The sequence below is a fragment of the Aulostomus chinensis genome, chromosome 7 (genome assembly GCF_037954235.1).
Source record: "Aulostomus chinensis isolate RoL2024-O1b breed Wild chromosome 7, RoL_Achi_v1.0, whole genome shotgun sequence".
Taxonomy (NCBI): domain Eukaryota; kingdom Metazoa; phylum Chordata; class Actinopteri; order Syngnathiformes; family Aulostomidae; genus Aulostomus; species Aulostomus chinensis.
Window position 1 is genome coordinate 19,758,482 of NC_141326.1, and position 17,930 is coordinate 19,776,411.

The window sequence follows — 17,930 nt, forward strand, 5'->3', positions numbered from 1 at the left end:
AGTTGTTATTGAAAGGCAGTTGTGCAATGAACTATTACTGAACCTGTGAGCCTGGAGGAAGTTCAGTGGTTAGCTTCCTATACAGTTAATTCTTGTTTATGCTGCCAGTAGAAAGCATATGCAATGTCATATGAATAGCCCCATTGACAGCAGGAAGCTATAGAGAAGCCAAATATAGTCAGCAGATTTTTTGGGGGATGTGAATAGCAATGTGCATATCTGTGTGCATATTATTACATTGCTGTTTGTGACAAGCATTTTGCGGTGGAAAATAATCATACGCATAAATGTGGGTTTGTGCTTAAGGTTGATGCCAAAATCCAGGCGTTCACTCAAATATTGATTGAAGTCTTGGAAACAATTAGACTTTCCAATTTGCAACTTTTTGAATGTACAATACGCTCAGGTAAAGACAAATACAATACAAAAACTCAGTGAAAAGATTTGTACACTTAGGTGAATGGGTTTGTGTCACCTGCTTTAGTTATCTGAGGTTATTGGAAGTGTCATTCTCAGGGGTACAGTAAGAGCTGTTCCACTTGTTTGCTGAAACACAGGTTCCTTCTGAAAGATTGCCCCAACTGTATTTTTTACTTTACTTTTACTTCATCTTGGAGAGCACAAAAACATCCTTGTAGTTTCTCTACGGCAAATTGTACAAAATCAGAAAACAATACAGAATTGCCACAAAGTTCGTCATTACAGTCAGTCAAGTAGATCATGTCATCTGTGTAAATTCCATAGAAAACTGGGCCCAGAACAAATCCTTTTGGAACACCTTTTACTGGTAAACCTACAGAGAGGATATGTCCAACTTTGACAACTTAATCCTGCAACTACCAATATTGTCTCTGAATAGGTGCATCTGCAACTGTATCAAATGCATTTGATAGGTCCTTTTGTCTAACAAGAAACATAATCATTTGCAACTAATGGAACAACAGACATGGCACACTGGTCTTGAGCCTACAGAGAGTACTGACCCCACTCTACAGCTCCCAAGCTCTATGGCACTTAACAGTGAGTGTCAGCTCATTGTTGGGCTGTCTGGACCACAACATTACTGTTTTGTTTTACTCTCACAGCTTACATAGTGTCGTTTTTGGCTGCAGCAGGCCAAAAAAAACACAGAGCCCATTGAACGGTACCTGTTCAGCACCATAGCAAATGGTAAACAGACACAGGCATGTAGCTAAAGAGCCAGATTTTCCCTCAGGAACTGACTTCGAGCAAAACAGAGCTTAAGTTGAGTGACTATTGGCAGTACAATAACCAGATGGCTAGAAACAGAAATGATAATATTGCTCCATAACTGCTGAATTTGTAAATTACCAAGAGTTTAATAATGAAATTGTTTAATCACTTAGATTAGCTCGTAATTATATTATTGCTCTTTTATTTTATTGGCCAGTGAGTTATTGCATAAGTTTAATAGATGGGCTGTTTTACTTTCGAATTTTTACATTTTTGCTTTCTTGTACCTATATCTTGTGCTATCTGGTGCATTTCCGAGCAAATTATACTCACTTTCACTACATTTTTTCCCCAGTTAAGGTTACTACTTTCTGTGCAAAGTAAGCTCTTAAAAACCTTTGGTGATATTAAGTAAAGCGTTTCCATACAAAACACTAAAGCACAACAAAGTGTGCAATAGTGAACAAGGAATCCCACATTGTAACTGTCTCCTGTAATAGGGACCCTGACCTTTTGACCTTTGACCACCAAAATCTTGTCTGTTCCTTCTGGAGTCCCAGTGGACATTTGCGCTATGTTTCAGAAACTCCCTCAAGATTTCTCTGTGATAGTGCTTTTATGTGAACTGACCTTTGACCACCGAAATCTTTTCACCTCATCCTTGAGTCCCTGTGGATGTTTGTTCCATCCTTGAAGACGATGCCTCGTGGTATTCCTAAGACATCACATGAAAGAGAATGGGATGTGTGGATGGACAACCCAAAAACATGATGCTTGTAATGCATGTTTGTACGTAGCTTATTTCTACAATGCACTTATACCGAGATCTGAGTATGAATGTTTGTTGGATCCGTGAAAACTTTTACCAAGTACTTGCATTTGCCCTTACAGGACACACACCTATGCAGCTCGATGGTAACCTCTACAAATGCTCTACAGGATACTACCCGTGTTTCAGACGTAACACGGTTTAGTAAGACGGATTGGATTTCTCTGTTTGTCAGCTTTCTGGTTACAGTGATGGTGGAAAGTATCTCCCTATCCAGAGGCATCACATGGTGTCAAGTTACCCGGCAGTCAATGGAACAAATAAATAACACAACACGGCTCACTGTGTTGATTACACCATGTGAGGTAGGTTTGTATCCCTCTATCCCTGCAGAAGGGAGGCATCATGTCTCTGCTCTGCAGAGCTTTATCCCGTGTTATCCTCCGATTACATTTACATAGAGAATGCAGCAGGGAGGGAGAAGGCAACAAACTGAAGCACACTCCACCTGCACCACAAGAGGCGATGTGTGAAATATGTATTCAGTCTTTCATCAACCCCTTTATCTGCTACACATGGGTTATCCTCGTGTGTAAAGTCCTCTGTTGTGTTAGCTTTGAAAAAGGAGGAGGAAACTGTGATCTGTGTTCTATTAATCATAGTCCAGCTCCATGGCTGTCCCGTTATCACACATGTGTGTAATTACAGGGTATTTGTGCTTTAAGCATGGCTCTGTTGCCTGGAAATGGAAGAGTGGCTCCACTGATGAACTCCCTGCTAATAGGACTACCTTTGATCTACATGGAGCATGGAGGGCTTACAGAACTTGCAGGTTTTAATTATGAAATACATGAAAAATAGATGCGGCACTAAGTGCCGACCATGACTGCAGTGAATCACAGTAGCAGTGTGCTCGCTAGTTTGCCTCTGCTTTTCCTTCCTTTATGTCTTCCAGTGCTCGGAAAATACCTTAATCCCTGTCTCTCTGACTGAGTTTGTTATGCGAAGAAGCAAAAAAGACAAGTCCCTGATATTAATTAGTGGATTGACAGACATGTAATTTATCTCAGAGGAAGTTTTCATTACATGGGAGGCTTCAGAGGGGCAGTTTGGCTTATTGGCAAGTGCTAAGACCAGACCTAATGGGGCTCCTGTTCCCTCCCATTTGAGCAATTACAGCCAAGTCCTTATCAGCAGAGCCACGAGTCCACTGTTGTGGGACCTTGACTTCCAACATACTCGCATAGAGTGATCCTTCCCCACAGACTCTTGTTCATTAGACAAGTGCCTGCAGTACTGTACTGGATGAGAATTGAGACTGAATGAGTGATGGTAATGAAAGGGTTCCAATGTATTTCTGAGTCAGCCTTTAAAGAGCTGATATTAGCTGACATTAGTTTGTCATCAAAGCGAGTCTTCCTCCCCTTGAGGTGATTATACAAGCCGGCTTGTGTGGACAGACCTGGACAACCCCGGTAACAGATCGTCACTAACTGCCAGAGCACACATTTACTAACCTATTCTAACCTTATCTTTTACTGCTGCCATTCTTCGGATGATGTCAAATGAGTATTAAGTCCAGAGTGGAAACTTGAACAAACAAAACTAGTACACTCCATCTGGTGTAATGTGTTGTACATTTGGCAAAAGCAGTCTACCTCTGTGGTTTCCTGAAGTAGATTGCCTGTGAATCATCTTTTGCAACCATGCAAAGAGAGAAAAGAGAAAAACAAAACAAGCAATTCCAGATACACCGTAGATCTGAGATTCTCTGTATTCAACTGTGATATTGTGAACGTTTTAAGTTCTTCTGAATAGGTTAGCCCATGGGGGCACATCTCAATTGGCCAATCTTGTAAGCCTTACAACCCATTAATGTAAAAAGTGCATAACTGGAGTGGATGCCTCAAGAGCTGTATGTAATTGTATTCCCCTTTAGATTTCAACCTGTGTGTGGCTAAGGCAATATTGTGTATTTTAATGTGAATATATATTCACAAGTGTTGTCTGTGGGGATTTGTAGCTTGTTTCCTGGAGAGGCAGTGCAACCTCTAACCTCGACTCTGTCGTAGTGGGATTTGTTTGTACATTCTGTAAAAGAAAACAAAAAAGCAACTTAGGTGATGATATGTAGGTACACAATATAGGCATGTATATGTGGGTGTGTTTACACATTTGTAAAAAGAGACTCAGTGGCCTATCCAGACAGGGTGGTCCGCTGAGTGTGGCTTGTCTTTATTTATCATACAGGCTGTAAGGATATTGGGTTTCATGTGGATCACTGAGAGATTACCACTGGGCTGGGAACCGTCAGACCAGATAGTACACAGAGGCCTGCATCTGCCCCTAGAGCCCTTGGCCTTCCTGTATCCATCAGCCCCCTAGGACCACCTCATACACTGACTGTACAGCCAGAGTCAGGATCAGTGTGAGCATTGTCAGTGCCGCTGAATAGAGCAACAGAACTTGACAAAATGACTGGAGCTGCAAGGAAAGTTGCATAAAATGTAGCAGGCTTTTTTTTTTGGGGGGGGGGGGGGTTGTTGCTGAACTGTGGCGGGCTGTGGAACAAGGAAGGACCCTTTTTTATTTTTTTTTTTTTTTAATAGAGATGAGCTACCGAACCAGGAATATCAGAATCGGTGCTGATACTGATGTTTATCATGCAGCAGGTATCAGATAATGATGCCATACATACAGTACTAGAACTGTACCTTGTACTGATCCAGATTCCATTCCATAGCCAGCACCGGACCCTTCGAATTTACCATAATGTAACTTGAGTCACATCATCAATTCGTCAAATTAATGGCTTTGTAATACATTTGAATTGCATGCCTTTGTGTATATTTTTTTTTGCTCTTTTTAATAAGAAGCACTGTTTTGTTTACCACAACCTCACGATTCATACATACAGTAAATACAACAACAAAAAATAATAGTGACAGTACGCAGGAAAAAAGATCTGAACAATTGGTATCAGTATCTACAGATGTGTTTTGGATTCAGATTGTAATCTAAAAACTTGGGGTCGATGCATCTCTAATTTTTTACACTGTGAGACACTGCATTTATTTTAGTGAATGTATATAAACCATCACATTTTTTTCTATTTTGTAGATTCCTTTGTCCAAAGCAACTTGCAATGGCACAATTTTATCAACAGTGGTGATACTGACTGCGCTTTTCTCCTCAGTAACGGTAGGGCTGGTGTTTCCATGTTAGAGCCTTGGACTTTGTACAGCAGTTCTTTTTGCATCTTGTGGGTTTTTTTTAAGCTCTCATATAAGTGAACCTGTGCAGCAGTGTCTTACCAATAACAATAGCACTTATTGCAGTATTCCCTGAGGTACAATTAAAATTCCGTCAGAGTCTTCAATCTGCCTTCCAGCCATGCCTGCTGTTTCTGGGCCCTCCTGGGCCACGTCAATTCCTCTGCTGCAATATATAATTCACGAGCCACCAAACAGCACTGAGGACTCACCTGGAGACTTCCAGGCCCAACAATGCAGAACTGCATTAAGGGAGACAATACATGAGCTTTTGACTTGACTTGTCTTCTTAGGACATTTGTTAGAGGGTCAAGTGCATCTGATACACAGTGTCACCCTGATAACATCCTCTCTCCTGTGGGATTTCCTAACTCATACCCCCGACTCTCCTCTCTTAGAAAGACATATATGCTTGTATTTTTTTTTAACTTTCTCCTTCCGTCTTGTGAAAGACGATTGTGGTGTCCTCTAAAACTAATTTGGATGTATATCTTTCTATTTGCAGACAATTCCATAGCGATGCATTGAAGTAACCTGTGGAGTCTCGGAGTGGTTGCTTTTAGTTAAAACCAATTAGAAATGACCAGAAATAACAGCGCCTGGAGACAGAGAAGTCATTTTTCACTTGGGCCTCCCCAGAGAGTTGGCCTCTCCATGGATTAAGTGTTTTAGTATATTAGGGGGCAGCTGATTAGAATCATTGTCTTCTTTTTTAATCATTACATTTTTGCATGTATAGTTTATAGCAGTATAATAGCTAATAAGGATAAGTGTGTCACTGCAAAAGGGAGGATTATTAAAATGACTTTGTGTACGGAGCTTGGCCTTCACTAAAACTGACAGATTAAAAACATCGCAGGGGTCCTCGAATCAGGACATCTATCTCGTATTATGACCTTTGAGATTTCGCAAGAACGACTTTTTATCGTATCTTTCCGGTTTGTTTGTGCTCTACGCTGTCTCACCTCCTACATTACTAGACAGTCTGAAATGTACAGCACTATAAGTCACACCAAACCATGTTTTGAACTGCCTTTGGAGCTTTGTGATGGCAACAAAGAGAAACACATCAATTGTTCTTAATTGTTTTCTCTCAGGAATATTGCAGTAATTTGTTAGTGAGGCAGACTGCAGCACAATAGGCTACTGAAGGGTCCATCATTAACCAGCAACCTCAGGAGTAGCCTAAAATTAACAATCCCGTACAGTTGTCATCATTAAGACAGGGCAATAATCATATGCTCACAGCATTGTCTGATGTCTTATCAATCTGAGAGCCTTATTAACCGTAGAATATTTACTGTGAGCATTCCCAAGGCCGATGATGATGACCCCTGATGGTAGTCTGCCTATCCTGTCCCTCACTGGCTCCTCCTGCACCCGGGTCTGTTTCAACGCCTGTGTCCTTGTGTGCATGAGGCGTGCAGCAGTGGCATGTGGAGCAGGCAGCGGAAAGCGAGCCTCCCTGTCTCCCCAGACTGAACAGTGAATGAGGATAAGTGAGGAGCGCCAGTCAATGAATCAAGCAGCAGGAAGGGAGCAGCCAGGGGGGGAGTGTGACGTCCCCACGGGAGAGGCCTCGCATTAGGAACTTCCTCGTCTGTGTGTTTCTGGCACAGGTTAAATGGATCGCTCCCATTAGCGCGCTGAGAGGACAGCTCCATTATATGAAGGAGACTGTAACTTTGAATGTCACGGTGCAACAACCCCAGAGCACGCCTCGTCTCCCAGGGAGGCAGGGTGACAATAACCATCCATGATAATCATTCCCTGTCAGGCTTTAAGGAACCTGAAATTATGACGTACAGCCTGCCGTGCGCCTCAGAGTTCATTACAGGGCTGTCACTTTGAGTCGCCTGCGATGGTACGGTGCTCCAGTCGGTTGCAGCGCGGCGGCTGCCAAACCCTAGACTCACTCTTCTCTTATCTGAGTGGCATGTTCACAGGATGTGTGCGCCCCTGCAGATAGATGGGGTGGAGGTTAACCTCGAGTCGCCTGCACAGTGTCCGTCTTCCTCTGCAGCATAGGCAAAGTCTCATGAGATATACGCTGAATTGTTTACTAATGCAAGGGAAAAATATGACTGATCAAAAGCTACAGGGTGTCAACTGTCTCTCCTTCTATTGTGAAAATAAGAATTCACCTGTGAGGGAATTGCGTTTTAACCTGATATACATTCATAATACACAGAGACGTTTCGAAAGTCGATCCTCAGGCTGTAAGCATGTTTATACCAGCCTGTTTGTCAGCCAAGGAGAGCTTCACCTCCAGACTGACCTCTGAACCTGCCATCCAGTGGAGAAGACATGAGCTGGCAGGCATTGCCAATGTCAGTGCCCAGAGCTAACTCCTTCTTTCTCACCGACTGACTCATTCACTGGCTTTGTGGCCCTTTCTCCTTGCCACCTCCAATCACAGGCCTCTGAATGACACATAGAGGAGGAAGCGCCCCCCCCCCCCCCCACACACACACACACACACACACACACACACACTCCCAACCACCTGGTCTGCTTTCTCTAACCTGCATAGCAACAGGACATATGAGCGTTTCCTGTAAAAGAAAAAAAAAAAAAAGATAAACTCTGCACCTTATAATTTATCACTTAAAAGAATGGCTCTCATATCAGGTATTTGGGATTTGATGAAAGGGAGGAAGACAGTAGCTGGTGAGGCATATGCATGCTTGCACGCAAGCACACACGCACACACACAAATGGCACATGAATACATAGGAAGTGATGTGATTGCTGCTGACTTCAGTGGGTTGGTGTTGTTCATTGACATTTTAACAAGTAATGTGTCTACAAACAGAAGAGGAAGGGAACCACTGAACATTTTAAACAAGACAGGCTTTAAAAAAAAAAAATCTGTTGTAAATGCATGTTGCTTGTTTGTTTTTGCCCCATGTTTGAGTCAGTCCCCCCCCCCCCCCCCCCCCAAAAGGGAACTTTTTACTTCCAGTAAATAAGTTTACCTACTTTCTGAAACACTCAATATTAGAATTAGAATTATGCTTTCCTTGGGCCCTGCACCACTACCTCTTGATACTATCAGCAAAGAAGCCAGTAACAGCAGAAAACAGTTTGTGTGTATTGTCAGTGTGGCTGTTGTGGGAAACTTGGCAGAAAGCGCATGCATCTTAACACAGCTTCTATCGCTTTCACTTCCTCTCATAAACACTGCCTCAAACACATGGTTGAGACTCAATTGTTACCTCTTAACAGGAAAAAGTGTTCAGCATCTAACGTACTTTTTCATTTGTGGAAATTTAAAAAGAATCCATCACTATCTTTAAGAAGCCATCCGAACAGGGTCCTTCATCAAAAGACATTCAATATATCATAAATAAGGAAAAGCTATAAAATCATATATTTGAGGTCTTCTAGAGAACCATAACATTTTTGGATTTTTTTTTTCTGGGACATAGACTTGAATAATTCATTATATAAATATTTTTTTGATTATGTTTCTGTTCATCATCGTATCTGCAAACCTCAATTTACATAGCCACGCTACAATAAAGTCAAAAATAAGCTGCCTGTTTACTTTTCCTACAATTTGTAGTACAATTTTAGCCAAACTTGCAAGCTGTGATCCCTACATGGTCTTAAAAGGGGTCCTACAAGAGGTTAGCTAGCCAGTCCTGCTCTGCCTAGTACTGGCAGCACCTTCACTCTGCTTCTTAATGGGCTATTGTCATTTGATGGACATGTAGAATTAAGGCTGGATTACTGTTTATTTTCCTCCTTGTGTAATGTCACAGTTGGAGAGAACAGAAGGTTTTGGCCTTGAGCTCTGGAGCAATGCTAGAGCTCCATCACAGACTGCAGACCCTTAGGTGACTGTTTCCCCTCTTCCTGCTCAGTGGAGTTGATATCAGTTATGTGTTTCTGTGTGGATGTCTGTAAGAGGCTGAAGGGCTTATTTGTCTTCCCCCTTGTTGCTCTTTGACTTGTTTTCCCTCAAATGTGTCTGAAACATTGTTATCTCTGGCCAGACGCCTTTTTTTTCACAGAGAGTTATTGAATCATGTCAACTTGCCATCCCCCGAGTTTCAAATGCAAGCTGTAGAAAAAATTAGCCATTGCTTCCGCATGACAAGTGGGATCTATTAGTGCGTTCTCGCCCCGCAAAGCATGAGCATGCTGTGGGCCGCTAGGGACCACGACTGGCTGTGTACTCGTCCGCATCATGGCTCCTGGGGCACTAGACCCATGTTGTTATGAGGAGAAGCAGCCACAGGAAGGACCGAAGTGGCTCATTCGATGGGTTGATAGTTGAAGGGCAGCATGAGATGCCCAGGTCTGAGTCACTGGTCAGGCTGGGCAAAGCTGGGAGCTCATGGAGATTAGAGATCTGCGTCTTTATCGCTGAGGCAAATATGACACAGTATGATCTGTCAACAATCTAATGTATGCTGAAGTCCACCTTGTAATGGAATCCCCCACTTCTTCTAGTGCCCTTCCTTGCACCACAATCATTACGGACCTCAGCTCCCATTTTTCTCTCCACACCTGAAACGTTTTGTGACTTCATCTCGCATGTTTGTGACATTACGGCACTTTGCAAACACTGTGGCTTGTGTGGTCGGGTGTGATCCTCTTAGCATCTCCAGGTTGAGACTTTGCCTCGTTGACACACATAGACAGACACACAAAGGAAGAAGAAGAAAAAACATCAGCCACATGCTGCCACGGCTGTTAATGAAGCAACTACCGATGCAACATGATACCATTCACCTCCATAGCAGTGCAGTTCAATTCATTATTATTTGATTGAACATAATGTGATTCAGTATGATTCAATGTGTTGCAAAAGAACATGATGCAGTGCAATGCAGTATGGCACAGATTATATTTCTTTGGTTCTTAAGTATACAGTAAATCCTAAATTAACTACAAGTGCCATGTTTTTGTCCATTTGTTTCTCTTGTACTGCAGCTCACTAGGCTCACTAGGCTCTTACCCAAACAGGCCTTTTTTTAATGTAGTTCACAATGAATCTATGACAAAAAGTAAAATCAAACCAGGTCCAGGCCTTGCAATAATCCGTATTGGTCCAGCTCTTGCTCCTTAATCTCTGACTCGGCCGTACACGCGTTGGCCTCTGTATCAGTCTACTATTTATACTGGAGCAGGAGTTGGCTGAGGCACTTGACAAGAATTGGCTGCTGACAGCAGTGCAGAGGAGAGAGTGCATTTGAGGAACCGTTTTTAAGACAAGGAACTAATATACTGTAAATATAATATTTCTCAAAAAAGAGAGGACCTTTACTAGTAATAAACAAAATAGTAAACCAGATATTAGTGATAGTGATGCAAAGATGATTTTCTCAGCAGATGTTTGTCTATCAGCAGGATTGCACAAAAACGATGAGGTTTCATCAGATGTGCTTGAGAGCTGTACTGTAACGCGGGCCCGAGGAACCAAGGCCATTTTAAGGCAGGTCCATTTAACAAATGAAAAGTAGTGGGATTTCTTTTACATTGAGTTTGACTGTGTTTTCCTTGGTGGAGGTCTACCCGCTCAGAGTGCCCTGTAGTTAGTGATGCATCCTGAGCTGACCTGGTGCACACTGTTTTTTCATGCACGGACGCAAATTTGACCCTCCCTTCTACAGATAGCTTTTTTTTTTTCAAATTTTATTTTTACATGTATAAGCCAGTGTAATAGTTTATATAGTAAAAACTACGCATTTAAAAGAAGCCCTGATCTAACAGAGACTACGTGTTTAAATGAAGGCTTAACTAACCACCGTCGAGGTCAAAGTGCCTCCGTTGCTCTCGGAGCCAGAGACTTAGTCATGTGCTCAGGTCCAATCAGTGTGACTGCTGAGCACATTAGCATTACAAATATTGTTTGTTTTTATTATGAATTCATTCACTGCCCTGAGGAGGAGGGAGTTTCAGTCACCTTACTGTGGATGTTGATGCATGTCTGCAGGTCAGACACCAGCCTACACACACAATGGCCTCAGGCCTGCCACCTCACTGACCTTGGACAGTGACAGTCTGCTGGATCACAGGGTCTTTTTCTTCATCACTGCCATCTTTAACTGAACATTAAAAAAAAAAACATAACAGTGACATGTAAATGATGCTGTCAGTGTGGATTGTGTTCATTGTCGTGTGACTATGCTGGTAATCATATGTGTTTTCTCTTTGCAGGTATCTCAGTAACAAAGAAGACACACACCTGTAAGTACAATGACACATACTACAAACGTTTGAGTTGGTTTTTATGTCAACCCTTTTTTCCCATCTGTTGTTTTTAATCAATACTTCCAACTAAATCCGTGCCATTCAAATTCAGTATTTTGGATTTCTTCATCCCAGCCCCGTAGAGATTGGGATGATAACCCCAGAGAGGAAATTTAAATGCTGTGCAGTCTTATGACTGTCTGATAATCATGCACAGATGTAGCAGCCACTGTGCTGAAGCACCTCTTTGTTTTCTGCAAGTTCTTGCAGCTGAACAACACGGATGTGGGGTTGTGTGGTGGTTTGTAACCTCTAAGGCTGCATTAATTATCAGATGTTTATATTCTTCAAGTACAGATCATATCAAAACAGTTTAAAGATACAGGCACAGTATGTGTCCATGTGAGTTGCAAGGTTTCTTTGTTTATACGCCAACCGAACACAGGCTTGGTCTTTTCAATTTCAGTCTTCTCATGAAGAAATGATGAACAGTCAAACCTGTAGAAATCAATGATTTCCAAGAGATTTGTTTTGTATTTTGACACATGTGAAGTGCAATCGAAAAGCGTGTTAAAGCACTTTTGTGTAGTGCACAGCGGTGTGTGTGTGTGTGTGTGTGTGTGTGTGTGTGTATAGATATCCATGTGTGTGTTCCTACCCTATTGTGTGAATGGCAGAAACTAGCCGTGAAGGCTATCCTTTTACTCTGATCACTCTGATGAAACTTGTGGAGAGGGAAGGCCAGAGGGCTTTTCTGTAAGAGCAGTTGGAGTGTTTCAGATTGTGAGAGATTGTGAGCGGCTGCATCCTGCCTTGTAAAACTCCCCGGCTCTTTCTTACATCAGACAGCAGGGCAAAGGATATGATCTTCTACGCTAGACAGCTCTACCTTTCTCAAACAACCCCGTCAAAACAGCACCATGAGTGTGTTAAGCTATTTGCTTGTCTGGAGGCGCTATGGTATTTTTTGTGTGTGTGTGTATTTGTGCGTGTATGTGCGTATGTTTGTGTTTGTGTCAGGGTATCTTCAAGGTAAAACAGAAACGCTTTGACCCACCATCCACCGCCCCACTATCTTAATTAGTGTGGCGCTAAGCACCTCTACACCGGAAGGGGGCTCAAATCAAAGAGCATGATTTAGGAGTCTTGGGTTCAAAGCCCTGGGCAGAAACTGGACTATTCTGTCTCATTTCAGTTAGAAATATTCAAATCTTGTCCATGTGAGGAAATCAAAGTAAAACCCCTTAACAAGTAGTTGATTGCTGTGCCTCACAGATAGGAAGCAGCTGTAGAACCGCGTCAGAGCTGTGTGCACAAGAACGAGTTCAAGGGCCAGTTAATGGTCATTGAGAATGTGGAGGGAAGGTCTTTTTTTTCTTTTAGAAAAAGGGAGAGAATCCTCGTGATTATACGGCCGGTGGAGTAATAATGAGGAGCAACACTCTGCTCTACATGGTTACAGCCAGACTGTAGTTCTATTTCCAAACTGAAAACATTCCCTTCTCCATTACCGCCTCTTGTAATGTGAGCTGGTCCGTCCAGCTTGTATGTGTAATGTATGTGCATATGTATATGTGTTTACAAGGTCTTCCCAGTCCAAGCCAGACCACAGGGATGGCCCGTGTCTCTGACTAACTCCCCTCTCTGCCTGAGTGATCAAACTGCTGGAAGCTCCCCACTGTGCCAGTCCCCTCATCAATATAAATTACAGGGGCAGCTGTTCACTGGCAGACTCCTCTCCTCGCTTTCTCTCCTCTTCTCGCCTTTTTCCACCCACCCGACTGGACTAATCATTGAGCTATCAGAAGATGAAGTATTCTAGATGAAAACAGATACTTATATCACCGTGCCAATGACTGGAGTGTCCTCTCCCTATTCAGGCTGCTTTATTGACTGTCTGAGGCAGGCACCCGCTCTTCTCTTTTTCTCCCCTTCTTTCTTCGTTGCCCTGAAGGGGCCGGCCCCTCGCCAATACTCTCTCCCACCGCAAAGCTGTAATTCTCAGTAAGAACTCAGCTGCGGTTTTCCTGTACACGTCCCTGACAGCTTTATAGATGCTCATGCTGTATAGACTTAAAGTAGCAGTTGATCTGTCCCTAAAATGGCCTGCTAGAAAAAAAATAAAGTGACAGCAAAAGATAAAGAGCTTCAACTTTGTATTGTATTTTTTTTCCCTCTCTCTCTGCTTATACTGATGGCGGACATCAGATATCACCTCGGCAGGGTAGAGTTGCTGTGAGATGAGTTTCTGTTTGGACCTGTTGAGAGAGAGAGAGAGAGAGAGAGAGAGAGAGAGAGAGAGAGAGAGAGGTGGTGTGGAGCGCAGAATCCGATGCAGCAGCTGATGACACTGAGATTAAACGTCTCACCTCTAATCTAGCATCAGCAGTGTGAGGATCTGCCTCACAGTTCGAAACAGCAGAGACCTGGCTAACACACACACACACACACACACACACACACACACACATACACACAAACACACACATACACACACGCACAAATGCAGGTCTTGAAACCAGGATGCTCTTCTTTGAACAGATCTCCCGATTACCGTCATTTAAACCTTACTCTCTCTCCCCCCCCGTCCGATAACGATAACACAAGACCTGTACTGTTTGCTTTGGATTAGACAAAACATACAATAACCATCGTATAAACAATAGTTTAAAAAAAAAAGCAAGGAGGCATTTGAAAATAGCAAAATATAAAAGTAAAACAAAAAAAAGCCTAACAAAGACATTTTTGTTGGTCTTTAATACTTTGTTTTAACATGAAGTATAAATCACAGTTTAGGCTGGGAATGGAGTGGCCAGAGGGAGGCAGTAGCACAAATGCAACTCTAGGAAAAAAGGGAAAAAAAGAGTCTGCCTCGCTCTCCTCAGCTTTACAGACACTATGTTGAGTTTTTTGTTTTCCTCACTGTGTATTTATCTCCATTGTGGTGACAGAAGCTTTACACTGATTGAGAAACATGGCCTTGCTCCTGCGTCTTCATTTATTTGCCAGCAGCTTGTATTGAATTTCTCTCGTCAGAGATCCGCACTCACATAGTAATAGTAGAGCCAATCTGTTTTAGAGCAAGCAAGATGATTGAGATTCGTGTGCGCTGCCTGACAGCAGAGTTGCAGTTAAATTATATCAGTCAGTCAGTGAGACTCACTCAGGGATCTAGAGTTGAAGTTTATGTATTTGTGCATCTGTTACATTCATAAAAGTAGTGTGTTTGCAGAAGTATGTGAACAACATTGTTAATGCCAATAATGCTCTCTGTGTTCACGTGGCACAGTGACAGGTTGCACCTTTTTAAAATCTTTACCCCTGAATGACACGGCATAACCCAAGTTGTATGATCTGAGCTTTCTCCAGTTGATCAAACATGAGATTTATGGCTCTTAATAGTGCTGTACATTGACAATTTAGGAGAATAATATGTCCCAGTTGCTGTCTAATTTTGCTTGGCAACAGGCGCACTCCTGTGGAATCGCCCAGGGCAGCGAGTTGTCTCTGCATAGCTCCGTGTTCCATGCTCACATATTGTTTGAAGGTATTTCATCACATTGTTGCCTTGATTCAGCTCTGTGGGGATTTGTTAGTTGCACTCATGTGGGAAGTGCATCCAGTACATTGTTAAGCTAGGGCTGATAATGAAGATCAGCCAGCCAGAGTCCCCTGAGCTACAGGAGAGAGAGAGAGAGAGAGAGAGAGAGAGAGAGAGAGAGAGAGAGAGAGAGAGAGAGAGAGAGAGATAGTCTAGTGAGACGACGCGCGGCGCCAACATAGTGAAGCAGGACGAGCACACACACACACACACACACACACTCACAAAAGAATCATCAGTACAAAGCATACAAAGCTACTGTAGTGTATCCGAAACACAAAACAGTAGCACTCACTAGATGATCAAATATAGTCTACTTGTTCTTACCAAACCTTGTAAAAATGATGATTACGTTTAAATGTGACTTGAGCAATAATTCTTCTTTTTTTTTTTTTTTTTTTTGAAATAGCATTTTAATGTTGTTGCTTTTTTGTTGGATTGAAAGCGACAATGCCGGGCCCCACGAAGCACAGCAGCTCTTTCAGGGGGAAAGTTATTTGATTCTCAGCATGGTACTAGAACTGTTGATTCCTCTTCACACACAGCAACATTGAACACTTAAATTGACAGTCTTTTTCTCCCTCTGTACTGTAGGTTATGTTTCATCGTACTCTATTTGTTTGTTCCACAAAAAAAAGAGAGTATTTTCTTTTTGGATGTTTTGGTTTAATCTATAATAGATGACCTTTTTTTTTCTTCTTCTTCCTCTGAAATAGGTCAGTGTAATCACAACAGTGAGGGATGGACAGTCACTGTTAAAGGGAAATCAATAGAGCTATCTATTTGTCGTAAACCAGGCCAGCATGATTTTTCTCCATTTTTCCTCTCCCGCCATACTTTTTCCTCTCCAACACAATATGGCAGGCCCTCATTTGTCAGTAAAAGAATTATGTCTGCCATTTTGTGAAATTGCAAATGGCCTTTGTACATGTACTTTCTTTGCATAAGTTTCTCTGGGTGAGGACGCTCCTTTGTATCGCCTCCTGGGGGCCCAGAGTGTTTTATAAGGAGGAAAAGTGGTGAGGGGAGCCGTAGGGGTGCATGACAGCTTTTTTTTATAGGGCCTGGGGTGCTCTGCCTTTGTTGGCTCTTAATCTGGTTCTTCTCTTGGTGCTGGCTCTTTCAGAGAATTTGAGCCGGAGCGAGGAGAGGCCTCGTCAGCTTTTCCTCACCCTGTCCCTTTTGTGTCGCACCCAAACTGAAAGGGACTGTCTTGAAATTTTGTCAAACTAGAAAACAAGAGTAAGTGACATGTGACAAGAACACAATGCTTGGACGGGCCAGCCATAGTAAGTGGCCCCATCTGCTGTGGATGATTTCTCTTCTGCCGGCTGTCTGCCGCCTCAGGTGAGAGGGGCTGTGAGCGAGAGCTGTTGCTGAGATGGTGGCGTCTGCCAGGCGAAGCAGTTGGCATGTCTGCAAGGGCACAGCCAGCTTCGCTATCGCCGCGGAGCTCAGCGGACCAGCCTTTGCACAAAGAGCAGGTTATCCGTCACTCATTAGGTTTCCGATGTCTCATCACTTTCCGATGTTGTACACACACTCAGCGCAGGACAAGTGTCAGCATGTAAGGAAGAGTTGATTCATGGAGGGCGACAGAGGGAGAGGTCACGGAGCGCCTGCAGATCTGATCCTGACTGATGCTGATGGGGAGGCTGCAAGATGGGGGCCATAATTAAATGTCTTTGTGCATCTCAAGTTTCTCCATCTCAGCCACACACACACACACACACACACACACACACACACACACACACACACGCACAAAACCCACCTTCCTCTCGTGATCAGAGCTTTGACCATTACGTCTCAGATATCACATCTTCACATGAAATGCATTTTGTGACCAGTCACAGTAAAATAAAGCTGAAAACAAAATCCATTTTCAGAAATATTCCAGTATGGATTTTGTAGGATGTGAAAATTCTGATGCAATATGACGCATGAATAAAAGAGAGTCAAATTAACATTTCTAATTTAACCCCTGAATTATTCAGAAGAATACTATTGAATAAACCATACAGTGAGTAAGATTGTCCCTGTAATACCGTCTACTTTTAAATACCTTTTTAGGCCCCGTTTGAAGATATAGGTTGGGTTCAAAGTTATTCTGGAGACAAACAGACTTTGGGTTATTTTTAAATTTATTTGTACCGTACAAAATATGACGTCCTGAAAGAAAAGTAGTGTTGTTCCATCAAATTACTTAGTAAAACCATGACCATGGTGTTCCAGTGAAGAAAGACAATTTTGGTGTAAATTTTGCACTTGAAGCTTGTTTAAGTGAATTAAGTTCTTCTCTACTCACTGACGGTCATCATTGGATGATGAAATATGTTTTTAATTTTCTTGATTAACATTTTTTGTCACATTTAAACTCTTATAAAAATATAATAATATGATCCATCCCATAGATGCCACACAGATAAAAGGCGATCACCTTTCTCCTATTAGTAAATTTGCAAAACTCTGAAATGATAGGAGATTTTAGCTTTGTGGTAAGTGGTAAATATTTCACCTCACAAATTTTTCAGTTTGGGTCCGTTGTGAGTTTTATGCTTCAATTTGAATATTTCATAACATACATAGCAAAATAATTCAGTATTTTAATAGCAAATCCTCACTTACTCGTAAATATATAATAATTAACTCAGAGAATGAAAGAAACAATATTGTGGGGACATACATAACTACAAGTGTGTGTGCATGTCGAGCAGCGGATGTTTATTGAAGTGAGGATCCCATCATCTTCACCACCTATACTGTTGATCTGTTCCAAAACTGAAGCAGGAAAAAAAAAAAAAAAGTTACATGTACTGAAAAGAAAGCAGAAGTGCTCACAAAAGCTTTCGGTGATATTATACATTGACATTTGTGCTGATCGCATTGT

The 17,930-nt window shown here is 42.3% G+C and overlaps 1 protein-coding gene across 2 annotated transcripts in view; it reads left to right on the plus strand.

Annotated features, from left to right (window-relative positions):
* Positions 1-17,930, plus strand: part of roraa (RAR-related orphan receptor A, paralog a) — a 181,786-nt gene that overhangs the window by 108,661 nt on the left and 55,195 nt on the right. For both annotated transcript variants that reach the window (XM_086209023.1, XM_086209022.1), the window contains one exon: positions 11,407-11,436. In XM_086209023.1, coding sequence (XP_086065149.1) covers positions 11,407-11,436 — 30 coding nt within the window. The remainder of the gene's footprint in view (positions 1-11,406; positions 11,437-17,930) is intronic.